General features: G+C 47.0%; 1 protein-coding gene across 1 annotated transcript; it reads left to right on the forward strand.

Moving 5' to 3' along the window:
* The first annotated feature begins 6,772 nt into the window (after positions 1–6,772).
* Positions 6,773–16,436, forward strand: LOC133352861 (F-box only protein 43-like). Its single transcript, XM_061568827.1, has 5 exons — positions 6,773–8,375; positions 10,069–10,269; positions 10,887–10,995; positions 11,433–11,657; positions 11,974–16,436. The coding sequence occupies exons 1-5, from the start codon at positions 6,796–6,798 to the stop codon at positions 12,220–12,222; spliced, it is 2,364 nt and encodes a 787-aa protein (XP_061424811.1). The 5' UTR covers positions 6,773–6,795; the 3' UTR covers positions 12,223–16,436.
* Positions 16,437–16,779: the final 343 nt, after the last annotated feature.

A 16,779-nucleotide genomic window follows, 5' to 3' on the forward strand; every position in this document is an offset into this window, starting at 1 on the left:
GGTGGGGGTGGAGGAGGTGGGGGGGTGGTGGGGAGGTGGGGGGGGGGTGGTAGGGGGTTAGCAGGGACGTCACGATTCGGTGATTCCCGTAGTCGATTTAACTCCGGAATCGATGTCATTCCTTCATGCGTGGAACACTGCAGATCGATGCAAAATCGGAATATTTATTTATTTGTACTGGAGGAATCCGATGAGCTATAAAGCTCTTGTTCGCAGATGTCCAGTAGGGATGGGTCAGAACGTCAGAACAAACAAACCACGATAGGAGTTCAAAGTAGTATAGAAAAGGTAAACAAATGGCTTGAACAATATTTACTACTATAATGAGCCAAACATGTCTGTGTGTATTATTTGGGTCTATCGGTAAGGGGCCGTCCATAAATGACGTCACGCGATTTTGGACGATTTTGGACCCCCCCCCCCCCCCCCCATCGTCACGGCGTCACAAAAAGTCAGACCCCCACAAATATGACGTCACAAAGCTCTGCCCCCCCCCCTCTCCAAAAAAATTAAACATGCTTCAAATCGCTTTAAACTATTGTCATTGTAGTGCGTATTTAATGTGGCGCTGCACTCTGATGTTGTAGGAGAAAACATTTATTAAAAAGTCTATTTAATTAAGTAGAACGTGTTGTCTATATTTCTTTAAAGTTGCGCATTTTGATGTGACGTCACATTTCTCACCCCCCCCCCCTCGTCACACATCGTCACAAATGTCTGATCCCCCCCCCCCTAGGTGCGTGACGTCATTTATAGACGGCCCCTTTTTATAATGCACGAATTTTTCGATGCATGTTGGATGCGCCTAATAATCGATTTAAGTATATCAATAGACCAATTAAGTGTGCAGTGGTGGTTATATTCTTAGGTTTTTTATGGTAAAGTCACGTAGGTAAAAAATGTAATTAATAAAAGTAAAATAAAAATCACGACGTTTCGGAGGCAACACAAGCTTCCGTCTTCAGGTGGAACCGTCACAGCACGATTTTACTTTTATTAATGTTTTACCTACGTGACTTTACCAAAAAAACCTAAGAATATGAATCCCTGCAGTCACGAAAGCTTCAAATCTAGAACAGTGGTGGTTAATTTAGTAAATCCCCTTTGTTTTAAGCGTTAAAAGCGATGTTTAACATCATGAAACATGCATCGATTCTATGCCAGAAAAAGTTTATAATTTTCGATTTTCTTTGCCTCTCTACGAATATTTTATCACACCACGATAGATCCACATCAAAACAGATTGCACACGTAATCTCTACAACTGTGCAATCTAATCGCACTCGAAGCTATCGCTGAACAGATTTTTAAAGAAAACATTTCAACAATCAGATTCGTCGAAATCGAATCAATCGCAAAACGTGAAATCGTCACGTTCTGCTGAAAACCAATCACGTGATCTTGCTCCCATCCTCCCTGTCTCCTCCCTTCTCCCTCCATCTCCTCTCTCCCTCCCACCCTCTCTCCTCCCTCCCTCTCCTCCCTCCCCCTTACCACCCTCTCCTCCCCCATCCCTCTCCTCCCTCCCTGAAACAACAACCGCCATTCGCCACTAAGTGGCGGTGACGTCACCACGACGCTTGTGCCAGGCCATGTGCATGTTGAGGCCACGTGAAGTGTCGAACGCCCGCTGGCAGGAGATCACGGGGCAGACCCAGCAGGTGCCACGGGTCGACTGACTGAGATGACCGAGATGACTGGCTGATGCACCACCTGTGCCCCCCACTCTGCCAACTCGCTGTGTTTTAGCCACCCGGCTCTCCGCTCGTTGTTGTGAGCGTCGCTGCTCCGCCCTCCGTTGTTGCTGGAGGGCGACTGCCTCCAACTGCCCAGTAGCGTCCTTCACGAGCCTCCTCCACTGAGGCCGATCTTGACACCACTGGTACCAGTCATCGGCAAGTCCACTCAGCTCCACGTCCTCCTGTACCACATCACTCCATCTCTTCTCTAGCCCGTGCAACGCCCGTTTAGCCCCCTTGATCCGGCCGAACAAAAGCTGAATAGGCATGCGGTGGCTGGGCATGCGGGCTACATGACCCAGCCAACACAGCCTTGCCTGCCGGAAGAGCTCACCGATGGGACTTTGCCCAGATCTTTCTAGGATTTGTGAGCTCCTTACACAATCCAGCCTGGTTAAACCCAGGATGGAATCGTAGGCAGGCCAGCCTAAATGTTTCTAACCGGCGAAGATGCTCCATTAGGGGGGTCCACGTTTCGCAAGCGTAGAGAAGGGATGGAATGACCGTGGCCGAGAAGACCTGACGCTTCTTGCGGAGCGACAGATCAGGTAGCTTCCACACAGCGTTACGCCACCGATGAAAATATATTGCTGCTCGACTGATTCTGAATGAGACCTCTGCTGTCAAACCGGAGCTGGTCATGAGCACACTGCCCAGGTATGGGAAACTCTCCACTCTCTCCACAACTGCCCCATCACCGATTGGGAGTTGTGTGGGTGGGTTGCCCGATGGTACAAAATACCCAGGCAGGTGCTAAGTTTTGGTGGGGCTGATGGTAAGGCCCCACCTCTTAGTAGCACCCTCCAGGTTCAGCAGCAGCGCCTCCAACTCCTCCTCTGAGTGAGCGGCAATTACCAGATCCTCGGCATACATAACGTGGAAGGGAAATAATACAATAATAATAAAACCAATAAAATTCTCACGACGTTTCGATTGCAACACAAGCAATCATCATCAGATGTGAAAACCACAGCAAGAAAAAAAACGCCACTTTTTCAAGAAAATTCTTGCTTTGGGTTTCACACCTGATGATGTTTGCTTGTGTTGCAATCGAAACGTCGTGAGAATAAAATTTTATTATTTTATTATTTCCCCTCTACGTGACTTTACCGAAAGAACCAAGAATATGAATCCATGCAGTCACGAAAGCTTTAAATCGAAAAATACATAACGTGGTTGACCTCTAGATTTGAAATTTTCGTGACTACAAGGATTCATACTCTTTGGTTTTTTCGGTAAAGTCACGTAGGTAAAACATTTTTTAATAAATTAAATCACGACGTTTCGGGCGCAACACAAGCGTCCTTAATTTTTTACCTACGTAACTTTACCGAAAAAAACAAAATGTGTGGTTGACCTCCCCCATCCCTCCCACATCCTCCCACCCCCTCCCCGATCCACCTCCCCTCCCACCCCCTCCCCTCCCCTCCCCCTCCCTCCCACCCCCTCCCCTACCCACCTCCCCTCCCCCTCCCTCCCACCCACCCCCTCCCCTACCCACCTCCCCTCCCTCCCCCTACCCACCTCCCTCCCCCCTCCCACCCCCTCCCCTCCCCCTCCCTCCCCCCACCCCCTCCCCTACCCACCTCCCCTCGCACCCCCTCCCCTACCCACCTCCTCTCGCACCCCCTCCCCTACCCACCTCTCCCCCTCTCTCTCCTCCCAACGTGGCAAATAAATGTTAAAAGAGGGCGTGGTCGAGGTGCGCGTGTGTGCGATCCCATTGGTCCACTGGCGCGAAGCCTCGACCAATCGCGCGCTCTGGATACGGAATTTGAAATTTAACGGAAGCTGCGAGGCGCTGTTTGGAACGGAGCGCGGCAAAGGGCGCCGAGGTTTTTTTTCTTTAGCGGCGCCGTCTAGAAAATGTTTTAAAATCTTGTTCTACTAATTCACCGGAGCAAAAGTGGACTTTTAACACAAGTTGTTTTTTCTTACACCGTGTGATTTGACGAGGTAAGACAACGTTGTTTTTTTTTCAAACTAAATATAAAATTACTGAAGATTTACCTCAGAACGCGAGCCGGTCCGCGTTTGTTAACAATATGTTTTAGTCGGTATCGTTACCTTAGAACAAACCTTGCATCGGTTTATTCACGTTAACTTGTTAAAGGGATGATGCTTATAAATATATACTTTACGTGATGTATACTGTTTATGAATGATGATGAATGTCCTGGGTTTGTACAATGCGATCCACGTGTAGTACAGACTCAAATGTATTGTACATAAATAATATACATAATCATGTGTTTGTTAATTAGTCTTACTTACTATCGTTATTACGGTCAATAAGTTGTGTGTTAAACTCTTACAGGACAAAGTGAGTACGTACACTAATACAGTACACGTTGTACTGTACGTGGTGCGCGCCATTTGCACTGTACACAATCTATAATTATAATCAAAGTTTATCAAACTTATTCATTGTTAGGTATCGGAGAATGGGTTGGTCTCCACGTATATATTATACTGCTAAACGTTATCACATGGATGCTGTAGCGTGATTAACTACAGTCGATACATGCGTTTTAAAGTAAACATTAACCAGCAAAGTATATCTCATTTACTCTACATTACGTGTGTATAAACCACAAATAATATAATAATCATACGTAGATCATGAAGTATTGTTTGTTAATCACGGGGGTCAATGAGGGCGGCTGGGGGGGGTTGAGAGACCAGGTTTAAGGTATCATCCCTCTCCGGGTATCCAACTAGGGTTGTCGGCTTCTTAGTACACAACATTATTCACCTTACAATGAACTCAGTTGATTGTACAATGTTTACATCATATTCTTGGTTCTTTCGGTAAAGTCACGTAGAAGGGAAATAATAAAATGATATAAATATAAAACAATAAAAATTCTCACGACGTTTCGACTGCAACACAAGCAATCATCATCAGGTGTGAAATCCACAGAAAGAACATTTATCTTGTTTTATATTTATATTATTTTATTGTTTCCCTTCTACGTGACTTTACCGAAAGAACCAAGAAGATGAATCCCTGCAGTCACGAAAGCTTTAAATCAAAATGATTGTACAATGTTTACATCACTTGTACCTGATTGATTTGTGGATTACATTGTCGTCATTTATGATGTAATTATCGTGATGTAATCGTCGCAGTGTAAGCGCCAGCATTTATTCATTTCGATTGAAAGCATCATAAGAAGCCTCTTTGCAAATTAAAGAACCCCCAACAGATTGAAAGACGAATAGGCTAAAATATAGGATGATGCGTTTATGAACTCCCCACTGAAATAAGAGAAACATTGTGAAAACATCACTGAATTTTTCCCACCAATCACAACAAGCTTAATAGTCAGCTCTTGACCAAAATCACTATTAAATCGCTCGTTAAGAAGGAAGATTATTGGAAATTATTGTGGCATTCATAAATGCGTCGACCCTGTTTGGTACATAACGCGTGTAATATTGTAATCCTGAACGGTTTACAAGAGCATGGTGATGTGGCTTGTTTAACACGTCCTGGAGCAATTAATATACAAACCCTAACACCACCACGCCAATTATCATCATTATTGACGTGCTTCATTCTGTGCTGATGGTTGCATTAAATTAATGGGGTCTCCGATATCGGTACCACGTGTAAGTTAGTTTAACACGTATGCTTTCGCGACCAACATCATCTATGATGGAGGTTAGATCGCGTAAACATATAAATATGGCTTGGGCCCCGCAGTTATATAAATATACATTTACGTGATTTAACCTAAAAAAAACTTCTATTATGGACGTGTAAGTTAATTAGCACGTAGGACATTTAAATCCGAGAATAATAAATTACCGCATTGGCAGCTGATCTGCGAAATGTATTCCGCAGCACTGATCATCAAGCCTAAGCAGAGTAAATCTATTGCAGTTGAAGTAGTTCACTCTGATTTAAAGCTTTCGTGACTGCAGGGATTCATCTCCTTGGTTATTTCGGTAAAGTCACGTAGAAGGGAAATAATAAAATAATGAAAATACTATTTAATAAAAAAAATCGGACGCTGTCTTTCCGACAGCCCTGTTCTTCACCTGAAGGATGGCTGCTTGCGTTGTGGCCGAAACGTCGTGAGAATTGCATTTTATTGTTTCATTTTTATTATTTCATTATTTCCCTTCTACGTGACTTTACCGAAAGAACCAAGAAGAAGGGGGGGGGGGGGGGTCTCAAAGTCATATTATGCCCGTGCATTATGTAGGATTAGCAGCAACAAAGGGAGGAGGTAGGGTTAACGTGACTTTACCGAAAGAACCAAGAAGATGAATCCCTGCAGTCACGAAAGCTTTAAATCGAAACCAAGAAGATAGTTCACTCTGACTCAGCCGCTGCTCGTCTCAGCGTTACGATTGGCTACCGGAGTCGGCTCGCTCGCTCCGAGACGCTTGGCCCAATCGGCTTATGTGCACTAGAAAGTGCGAATTGTAGCCTGGTAGGGGCTTGGTTGGACCCTTGTCTGTTGTAGAAAATGTAATCGTGCTCGTTGCGCGGGCAAGCCCCCGCGTCCCAAAGGCGCCGAATTTGAAATTTGAGGCGCCAAAAATAAACCCCGTGGCGTAAGTCTGTAGCGGCGGTGTTGCTATGGGTTAGCAACGCCATCGCAATTCACTCTGCACGATCTGAACGTACAGCGGTGGGGCTTTGGGGCTTTGCTCATGCACCGTTAGATCTGCCTGCATTATATTAAGACCGGTTTATTGTGCAGTAATATATATTTGCAGGGTAAAGTTTTTTTTCTGCAATATTTTGCTGTCTTTTCTTGGATTTTCTGTTTGCACTCAGTTACATATTCACTTTAATATGTTTTTTGTTTGTTGCGGTTGCACCCGATTCAAGAGCCGAATGGCTCACAGGGCTATACCTAATAAATGAACTTGAACTTGAAAATAAAAAAAATTCCTCCTGGTTTGAGTGTTGGGTAAATCTGAACAGCAGATTAAAAAGCATTTGACTTTTTCACATGGCTACGCATTTGTTAACCCGAGCTCATTTGTTGCCTCTTGTATTTTTGTTCAGGCAACGTGGACTAGAGGGTGCTCCAGAATGTCATCGAGGCCAGAGTGGCTGATTGGGCTGGCCCAGCGGGCCCCCCCACCACGTCCCCAGCCGTGCAACTCTTCGCCGGCACTGACCCGTGGAGGGAAGCGCGAGTCCAGCGTGAGCCCCAGGGCCGTGACGCAGCTCCCCGTGGCCAAGACGCGGCGGCCTCAGCACTCAAAAGCGGTCCCGCGCCACAACAGGGATGATGGCATCAAGCCCGACAGGACCTACAGCGATACATGCAGCCACACGGACCCGAGTGGCCTTGAGGACGAGGAGGGCTTCTGTGACGATGAGAGGCGTGCGCTGGACCGTACGGCGGTGCACGAGGACTCGGGCCTGGGCTCCAGCGTCACTAACGACAGCAAGGTGTCCCGTGAGGCAGGCGACGAGGGGTTGGATGCTCCGGGCAGCTCTGTCAGAAGTTGCCCGGGATCAGACGCGAGCGTGGTGGCGTGGTCCCAAACATCCATGGACTTGGACGACTCTCCCTTCCTGCCGGCTGTGACGAGCAGCTGGAAGCGAGACGAGGACTCTGCGGATTCGGCGAAATCCCGCCGACATAACTTTGCTGCAGGGGAGCGTAACACCCTGGATGAACTTTTGGGCAAAAAGGCAGAGGCCGTCGACAGCGGCGTGGGCAAGGGGACAGAATGTGGTGGTACCGTGGACACGCGGCGACTGGATGTGTCCGGCCATGTTGCCCTCCCCAACGCCAGCTTGTTCTCGCCAACTACGGAGAAACGAGACTCTGGAATCGGACTCACGCCGAACTCCTCCATCCTCGACTACGACGACGGCGACACGAGCGGCCGCGACTGTCTGGATGGTGCCCGCGCCTCGACGTCGCTCTCGCCGCGATTCCTGAAGACGCCGCAGCCAAACCGCAGGGGCCGCGAGCGCGGCGCCAGTTCCGTGTTCCGCACGCCAGTGACGGCGCTCACGCGCACGTTCAACCTGGACCTGTCATCCCCCAGCGGCTTGTGGTGCTCTCCCTTACTGGGCGACAAGGACGCGGTGCCATGTTCTCCTGTGGTGGACGACGACAGCAGCTTTCGCTGCGTTTTCTCGGAAAGGCGCTGCATCGTTACGGAGGGCGGCAGCGACGCGGATGAGCGCAGCCTGGACAGCTCGGGCGACGACCTGACGCCGGACCTGTGGCAACGTAGCCGCAGACTCGGCCGCTTGCAGCGCCTCTCTACCATCCGCGAGGCCGGCTCCCAGTCGGACGTCGATGACGGCCGGGCCAACGTACAGGTGGCGCGGCACGCGAAGGAGGCGGCGGCGGCGGTGTCCGGCTCACCGAGCTGCCATCGAGTGGTGAACACGCGCAGCCAGCAGAGGATGGTCACAGCGAGAGATGGCGTCAAAGGTGCCTTGAGAAACGCCGCCGTGCACACGCCGCCCCCGTGCGTGTCGCGTGATGCCACGCCACCGCCCGCTGGGATGGTGAGCGCCGATGCGGTGCTCACGCCCGCCCTGAGGCTGCAGCAGGAAGTGGCGTGGCGGTTCCGTCAGGGCCTGCAGGAGACCACGCCTGTGGGGGCTTCGGATCGAGCATCGACGTCAGCGTGGAGGCACAGGTACCCATAGGGCATCGTGACTCTCCGGTGCTGTTAATGTTGTTTCAGGGTGTTCTTGAGAGGCCACTCTAAGCACATTTCATCTATTAAGATCGATATTTTTTCATAGTATTTTTAATTTTCTTATTTTATCTCAATTCAGCAATTTTTGGCATGTCATAAGACATAATCCATTGGTAACTTTCTGAGCAATGCACCTCTTTGTGTGAAAGAATAGCTCACGGAATCAGATACCACAAAGTTACCTCTGGTCCACATAGTTGGGGGCAGCACTTTCCCACCTGTGCTATCACTGAAAATATTTTGAATTCTCAGTGCTTGGAATTGTCAAATTTAGTGAACAACCAAATTTTATGCTGTCTTTTTGTTCAGTCTTTGGTTCTTCCACCAAGATCAGGAACTCTCTGCCCTTGAGATCCCAGTTTTATAACAGGCTGCTGGCTGGACTACAACCCCATGATCTCAGCAGTTCCAGCTCCAAGTTCTGACCTGAGCCACCCAGTCACCGCCTAAAATAGATATATATTTTTTATGCTAAAAATACGTGAATTGAATCCTACCTTTTAGGATTGACCCTTTACATTCAACACAAAAGATTTTCTGCTGTTACACTGAGGCTAGCGGAGCGAACATAATTATACTAAAAAAGTCTGAAGCAATCCAAACGAGGTAGTTAAAGCAAGACGATAAGTAATATTTTTTTTAAACACGCTTTAATGAAATGTACCGTACAAGTAATGGCAGAACTCCACGACTCCAGGAAGTGGCCCCGAAGCTTGCCATAACGTAAGGGACTGGTGATTTACAGCCAACGTGAGTTGATTGTGGACAATTAGACCCAAGCCGAAACATAAGATATAAAAAAGATTGTTTAAAAAAAATATAACAAATTTTTTATGATAGAATATAGTATTGTCATCAGTATGACATACGTATACCAAGTTTGCAGTCGATACATTGGGAAGTGGGGTAAAATTGAGTTACAAGATTTGAGGATGCGACAACAGACAGAGTTGAGGATACAACAGACAGTGTGAGTTAAATAAAAGCGTGTAAAAAGAGAAAATAATCAGATCGTGAAACATGATTTGTGATATTCAGCAGATCACCATGGCTGTGGAAATGCCAACTAAATAAAGCAATCTATGTTTTATATGGAGCGTCCTTTATTAACCCTGCAAATATTCACTGCTGCGGGTCGAGGGTGGTCATGCAAAAAAAATATCTGTCTTGTGTTTAGTGTGCTTTAACAAGCAGGTGTGCTCGACTGTTTAGTTTGGATAGCATCCAGAGGGCTTTACAATAACCATATTTCATTCTCAAAGCATTTAAATTCTGCTGGACTATTTGATTTAAATGTGGGATTTGGAAACCAGATTAAGAGAACTTACACGTGAAAGACATAAACGCTAAAAAAATAGTCGTCTACATCAGGCCCCTGAGGCATAAGGCAGCAGCAGTAAGCATCGTTGGCTCTGCTTTAGTGATGATTCCTCACATTTTTGGTGTGTACTATTAAACTATAAAATCCACTTGCAGGTTTAGTCTCGCAAAAACGCATACAACCAACCAAGCGGTGACTGGCACTGGCGTCCTTATGGTGGTTGCTCGCCGAACAATCGCATTGGAACGTGCCACGTGGTTTGAACGTTCGCGCGTGCTGATTGGTTCTCCCGTTTCTTTCCAACGGCAGCCCCGCGCAGCTCAATGACGTGATGAAGCAGGCGCTCGCATCCGTGCCCGTCGCCCTGAGGGAGAGCCCCTCGCTCAAGCAACTCATTGGACGTAAGATGGGCTGCAAGTCTCTCGACATAATCGCCGCGCTGGAGGAGAAGGGCCTCAAGCGCGTGGTGTGCCAGCTGCTTGGGTACCTGTCGGCGGCGGACCATGACAGGTAAGCAATTGGTGGGGACCACGGGAGGCTGCTCTGGCCACAAGAGGAAATTATCTATTTAGACTCGCTCCCCCCTCCCCTTCTCTATGGTCATAGCAGTTAATTTACCATACTTTACCACACTGTGTCATCAGGTGGGACCGTCACAGCCAGATTTGCTGTATCAATACATGGGCTGCAAGATTTGCTGTATCAATACAGCAAATCTGGCTGTGACGGTCCCACCTGATGACGGAGACTTGTGTTGCCTCCGAAACGTCGTGATTTTTATTTTTTTATTAATTTTAATTTCATTGTTTTACCTACGTGACTTTACCGAAAAAACTAAGAGTATGAATCCTTGCAGTCACGAAAGCTTCAAATCTAGAATTTACCACACTGGTCAGTGCCGGTTGGTGAAGGGTCCCCAGGACTGCTTGAGATATCGATTCTCACGTATGTTATCTGCTGCCAGGTTCATTGTGTAGTGTGCTTACTCCTGTGCTACTGCTTCACCACTTCTAATAGCAATATTGCTATTTATTTGCCCAATAAAGTCTCACAACTCGGGACTACTAACTCTGTTGTAGGGACAGGTGAAAGGCACACGTGGCTAAGTGGTATGTGTTTTGCGGCAGGTTGCGCAAAGTGAGCGCAGTGTGGCGCGCTGTCGTGGACCGGGAGCGGGCGCTGAGGCTCTTGCCAGAGGAGGAGACTCCCAAATCAGTGCCCGTGATCTGGCACAAGGTACGTATGGGGGCAGTGAGCGTCAATGACTCCAGCTGCTTAGTGTGCGGCCACGCAGAAGTCGCGTCATTTCCGTGAGGCTTGAGCTGATTTTACACTTATTGATGTGAATTGAAAGTAATCAATTCTCAGAACCGTGTTATAACAACGCAGTACAACACGGCACAACACGGCAAAATCTGAATGCAATGTGATGTCAGCTGTAGCCATGCACAGTGCTCCATAGGTGGCACTAAACCCATTCTACTTAAAGCACACATTAGGAATCTTCATTTATCCTGGAGATGTCAAAGTCGGGAAAAGGTCACATGACAATTAGCCAATGACCATATTCAGCCCATGATCCATCCACTGAAATCTATTGCAGTGGGGCAGCAGTGGAGACTTTCGTTGTGGGTTGCTTGAGCGTAACCTCGTTGTCACTCTTCCCTCCCCAGGAGAACGAGCTCAACCCGTCGGCGGGCGAGGACGTGGCCGGCACACGTTGGCACCAGGCGGTGCGGCCCGTGCTGTCGGCGGTGCAGTGCATAGGCGTGAACGCGGCGACAGTGCCCAGGGGCAGTCCCTTGGCACCGTCCGGTCAAAGCCTCGCGACACCATCGCCCACGAATAGGCAGGCAGCGAGCAGCAGAGCAAGCAGCCAGCACGAGCGCTTCATGGCGGTATGGAGACACTTATAGTGATTCTGTTATGTGATGAAAAAATACGAATAAGCTTTTCCCCTATTCTGACAATAAAACAGGTGTTAGGATGTTCAAATAGATACCTACTGCAAGGCATCAAGCCTGCATTAACCACACATACTTGTGTAAAAGCATGAAATATTACTGTCAATTCACCTTAATTTATTTTAACTCGAATGCTTGATGTTAAATTCTGTCAGTAGAAGTAGAAACTAGGTGCCTCCACTTCAGATACGATAATATATCCCTTAAATGCTTTGTCATCACGCCCTTTTCTCATTGTCCACCGCCACAGGTGGGCCGCACGCTCAACAGCGACGAGTTGCTGCGCAAGTGCCCGCGCTGCCAGTCTCCGGCGCGCTTGCGCTGCGCGGAGGAGCGGGCGGTGTGCACGCGGGAGTCGTGCGCGTACGACTTCTGCGCAATCTGCCAGTGCCTGTGGCACGGGGCACGCCCGTGCAGTCCCGCGCAGACGGCTCGCCGGGGGCCGATGGAGGCGCTGCCCGGCACCAAGCAGAGCAAGCGCAACCTAAGGCGGCTGTGACACAGGGCCTGGGGTTGGTGGTGGTGGGGAGGAGTAGAGCTGCCAACTCGACCGTTTTATTTCTTCCACCGAGAGATGTTTGAATGCGCCACACCGGCTATGGTCACAACCCCAGCCACCGCCACCACGCCCCCCCCCCCACCGCCCCCCAACCTGGAAACGCCTGTGGACACCTGAAGTCGACCAGGTTAGGTCTATGGATTCGGTGCCTGCGTCGCCTTGGTATTGTTGGCCTCTCAACTAGGTCATTGACTACTTTTATCGAGGACTAGGTGAGAGATTGAGATGAATGTCTCTATTGCTAGTGTGACCTGAGTAAGCTACATTAGTTTTGTTGTATATATTTTTTAGTGTTCCCAGTTTTATTGCAAATTGTGGTGCAATGTCATGTGACGGAGTATCCATTCGTTATTCAGAGCAGTGCCTATGTATGTATGTATGTTGAACTTCTTTCGCACCGTACGTAGCCAACCATTGGGGAAGGACGACTAACTAAATACAAAAAGCAGTCCTAAAGGAATGAGTTTTACATTTAGAAATGAAAGAACATAGGATCCAGCTGCTTGTGAGATCCCTTCAATTGATGATCTCGCCACACAACCAGCACGCACAACACTTCTTTATCGCACGTTCTGCTGTAGAGATGTTCATCGTATGCCGATCAAACCGAAATGTTTAATTCTCAGAGCTGGAAATTTGGAAAATTACGTGAAAAGCCAAATATAATGATGGTTTTCGTGCAGTCATTGGTGGCTGGCTGAGACCCATCGGCTGGCTGCACATGAGAGTCCAGTTTAATCATTGGGTGGTTGGAACTTCCGTTTCAAATCCACAATCAGTAATACCGGCTGCAATACTACAACCATCCCAGCTACCTCCAAGGGAGTCACCATTGAGTGGCACAAAAAACTAGTTTATTGGGGTACTGTAGTGAAACATTTGCTTGACAACTGCACCAAATAGTACCTGGCGGAGATCTGATGAAAACAGGGGTTCTTCTATATCCTGGTGCTTATTTTAGGAGGACGAAACCTTCATTTAACTTTTTTTAGCGAAGTTATGGGAGAAAAATTGTAAATTATTTTTTTGGGTCAACCGGATGATGAGAGAACCCCCCATGCCTAAGTGGGTATTTGGGCATCTATATTCAACGTTTGAAAAGGTTAATATGCCCAAAGTCTTAGTTCAGGAAACAATGGATCTTGGATATGCCAACAACGGTTGGAATGGAAAAATGCTACAACCATGAAATTAGTGCATCCTCCTCATAAACGCAGTCTTTATCAATGAATTGGACTTGAGGAAACACAAATGGCACGTTGATAATATTACAAACTTCCACAAATAACCTAAGAGGTATGAATGCGTCATCTCGTTATTATTGCGATGCAAAAATCCAACCAGTACGTGATCATGGACTGGTTTCATTGCTCCATCTCCTCCAAGGTTATCTCCCTCGGACCCTTTTCCTATTTCTTGGTTGTTAATACATTCCTATTCTTGACCATTGTTCATTATCCTTTTGAGCAAAGTGTCAAGCCTGCTCAAGTCCACATTCTCAATAGTTTGGCTAATGTCATTAGCTTGGCATATGTTCTCTCATCCCCGTGCTCCCCTTTCTGGCTCCCGATGTAAGTTTAAGCATGCAAATCGGTTATGCAGTTATGTTTTCGATTCGCTCAAGGTAACATGGATCGTTTCTTGTACACTGTGCCTTCACCATTATAATGCGAGTGTCGGTGCGGCAATTTTAAAGGCGGCTATGTGAGTTGTTAGAAGCTTAGGAATTTGCCCTTCCTAGCCGGCCCACGGCTGTCCTTCGTAATAACCACTGACATGTCATTTAAACAAATAATTATACCTGCACCCCTCCATCACTCTGGCTCAAGGCAATGCGAATGCTCGGCCTCACTGCTTTTTCATACAATGTGTTAACTTACCTGTGCTATGCATTATATGCTGTACATATCAGATTATGATGGCAAACGCGGTTAAATGAAGTGAATGCCAAGGGCTCATGAATTTCGATTCGACCTATGAGATGGTCACCTCCTTTCGCCAAATAGGTTCAGAAGGTGGCATTTTCAGGAAGAAGAAGAAACGAGGCCTTGTGGTCTAACGAACGTGAATATAATGTGAATCGCAGGCTGCGTGTGTACGCACGCGCCCGTGTCTCTCCTGCTCCCATCGCGTGGCTCGGGATGGAGTCGGATTTTAAAGCGCATCGCTGAAGAATTCCTGGCGCCGACGTGCGGAGGGGAAGTTGGCCGTGTCGTCGCGAATGCGTTGGGCAGCTGGCGCCTCGTTTGCACTGGAAAATAGACTGCACATCTGTCGGCGCTGTATTGCTGATGCTCGCGGGATGACAAATACTGCACGACCACGATCGCGATCGACAAACGGCGCCTTTGCGCGAAGCGTTACGCGGAATGGAACGGTGCTAACATGGCTGTCGTTTCCGGCGTGTCTCCTTCGAGCACGGAGGAACATTGGGAACGTTTGCCATCTTGCCACTGAATACCGTCACTTTATTAGGAAGAATTTGTTGATTGCAGTCGTTGAAGTGTTCTCTGTCATTGCCTCAAGGCCAGTTGGTGGGTTGGCGGCAGTTGATGAGATGTTATGAGGTTAAGAAACTTAACGGTGGCCACCCGCTTGGCACGGTGTTAATCACGGTCGTGCAAAGCAGTTGTCGTGATTACCCAGCGGTAGCTGGCGATAATCTCCTTAAGAGCCAGCTGCTGTCACAGTATACAGGCTGCGGACACTGTGGACAAAGCGAGTGACACTGCACACGATGTTACAAATGTTCAAAGGGTGACGTTCTGAAGGGAGTTGACATTCTGCGCCCTGTCTGTAGCAATGAAGACTGACCAGCATTGGAACTGATGTGCGTGTATACAGCACTGTTTTGGCAATCCCTATGTAAATCGCAGCGAGCGTCACCCGATGTGCTTAGGATAAGGATGACACGTGCATTAATGCTTTATGTATATAAGCCTGCAATCGTATTCGCATGTACGGTGTAAACTTGAACGTTTGTATATGCCTAGTTAGTGTTTGTAAAGGTTTTTCTTCTGAGTTTTTGGTTAATCTGGATCATCTGGTTTCTGTCGATCGAGAGGGGTCACACGCGCAGCTTAATTTTCCCAAGGTCTTGTTTACAATTTGAACGCAAATTTTAATCCCATAGTCCACATTTAAACGAATATTTATGTGATCAAGATGCTGTGAATGGCCCAGTGCCTCCCACGTAGTTACTGCAACAGTAACAACTATAAAGCCCCATTTTAACCATTAAATATCGCCAATTGTTTTATTGTTAATGTCCACACCATGGCTCAGAATAACGGATTAGTCATTTTAATCTGTTAGTTTTTTGCTTATTGAATAGTATTCCCTCTCTGAACCGTTCCGGAGATGCTGGTGAATAGCAAATGTGGCGGAGAATGAAAACCTATCATTTTAATTAATGACCTTAAATAATCAATCTCGTCACTTTATCACATTCTTCCTCGGTCACTTGATCTCATCACTTTGTCTCGATGCAGTCGTGCAGCGTTCCAGATGCGATTCAACGGATAGCCCAAAGTCACGGACAACATTCGTGAATAGCGAGGGAATGCTGTGTTTAATGTTGTAGAGTCGACTTCTGACATTCCTTTTGCCATGTGCCTTATACGCGTGTGTGTCTGAGACGGGCAGTTTTCCATCTACAGCCTGCATCTCTGGCTTGCCAGGTTGACCGACCCTTGTTCTGCTTTGGCTCGCCCCACTCGGCCTTTTACGTGAAAGACCGTGACAAACACTTTCAAGTGAAACCGTTTATAATAGTTGTAAAATTATATTGCCCACCAACCCTGCGGTCGGTCAGAGCTTTGCAGCATTTGAGAAATAAGTAAGTTTGTAACCTTTTTCTATGCAATGATTAGTCCTATTGGTTGCAATAAACTTGCTTAGTTCTCTTAATCTAAAATGGATCTGGAGGCATGGCTTTGGACTTTATTTTAATGGTTGGATTTGAAGCTGAAAAACTGCGAGTATGAGAGGGCCACTCGTGACACGTGGTGAATGTATTTTGTATATTTTTTACAATCACTTTTTTAATGTGTTCTTTGTGTTGCCGTGAATGCTTAAAGAAATCCGAGTGAAGGTTTTTTTTAATGAATTTATGACGTGTGATATTGTACCTTAATTTACAGCGTGCAGTTTTAATAAAGTGTCATTAAATTTCGATTTAACGCTTTCGTGACTGCATGGATTCATATTCTTGGTTCTTTCGGTCAAGTCACGGAGAAGGGAAATAATAAAATATAAAGTGTCATTCATTTCCTTTGGTGGTAATGGCCGTGAATTGTGCAATGTCGACGTTAAACAATTCCCAGAGCACACGTGCATTAATGCGTCTGTGGTGGTCCCTTAATTATAATTAAGATAATTATCTTCCACTCTTCCTGATTTCTTGCCAATGCCATCCAGAGGCAGCCTCCAAAGCTTCTGATCTCGTTCCGACAATAATAATAATTGACATTTGTAATGCGAATTTCATCCAAGGAT

The sequence above is a fragment of the Lethenteron reissneri genome, chromosome 42 (assembly GCF_015708825.2).
Source record: "Lethenteron reissneri isolate LAM-NWPU_2019-01 chromosome 42, ASM1570882v1, whole genome shotgun sequence".
NCBI classification, from domain to species: Eukaryota; Metazoa; Chordata; class Hyperoartia; order Petromyzontiformes; family Petromyzontidae; genus Lethenteron; species Lethenteron reissneri.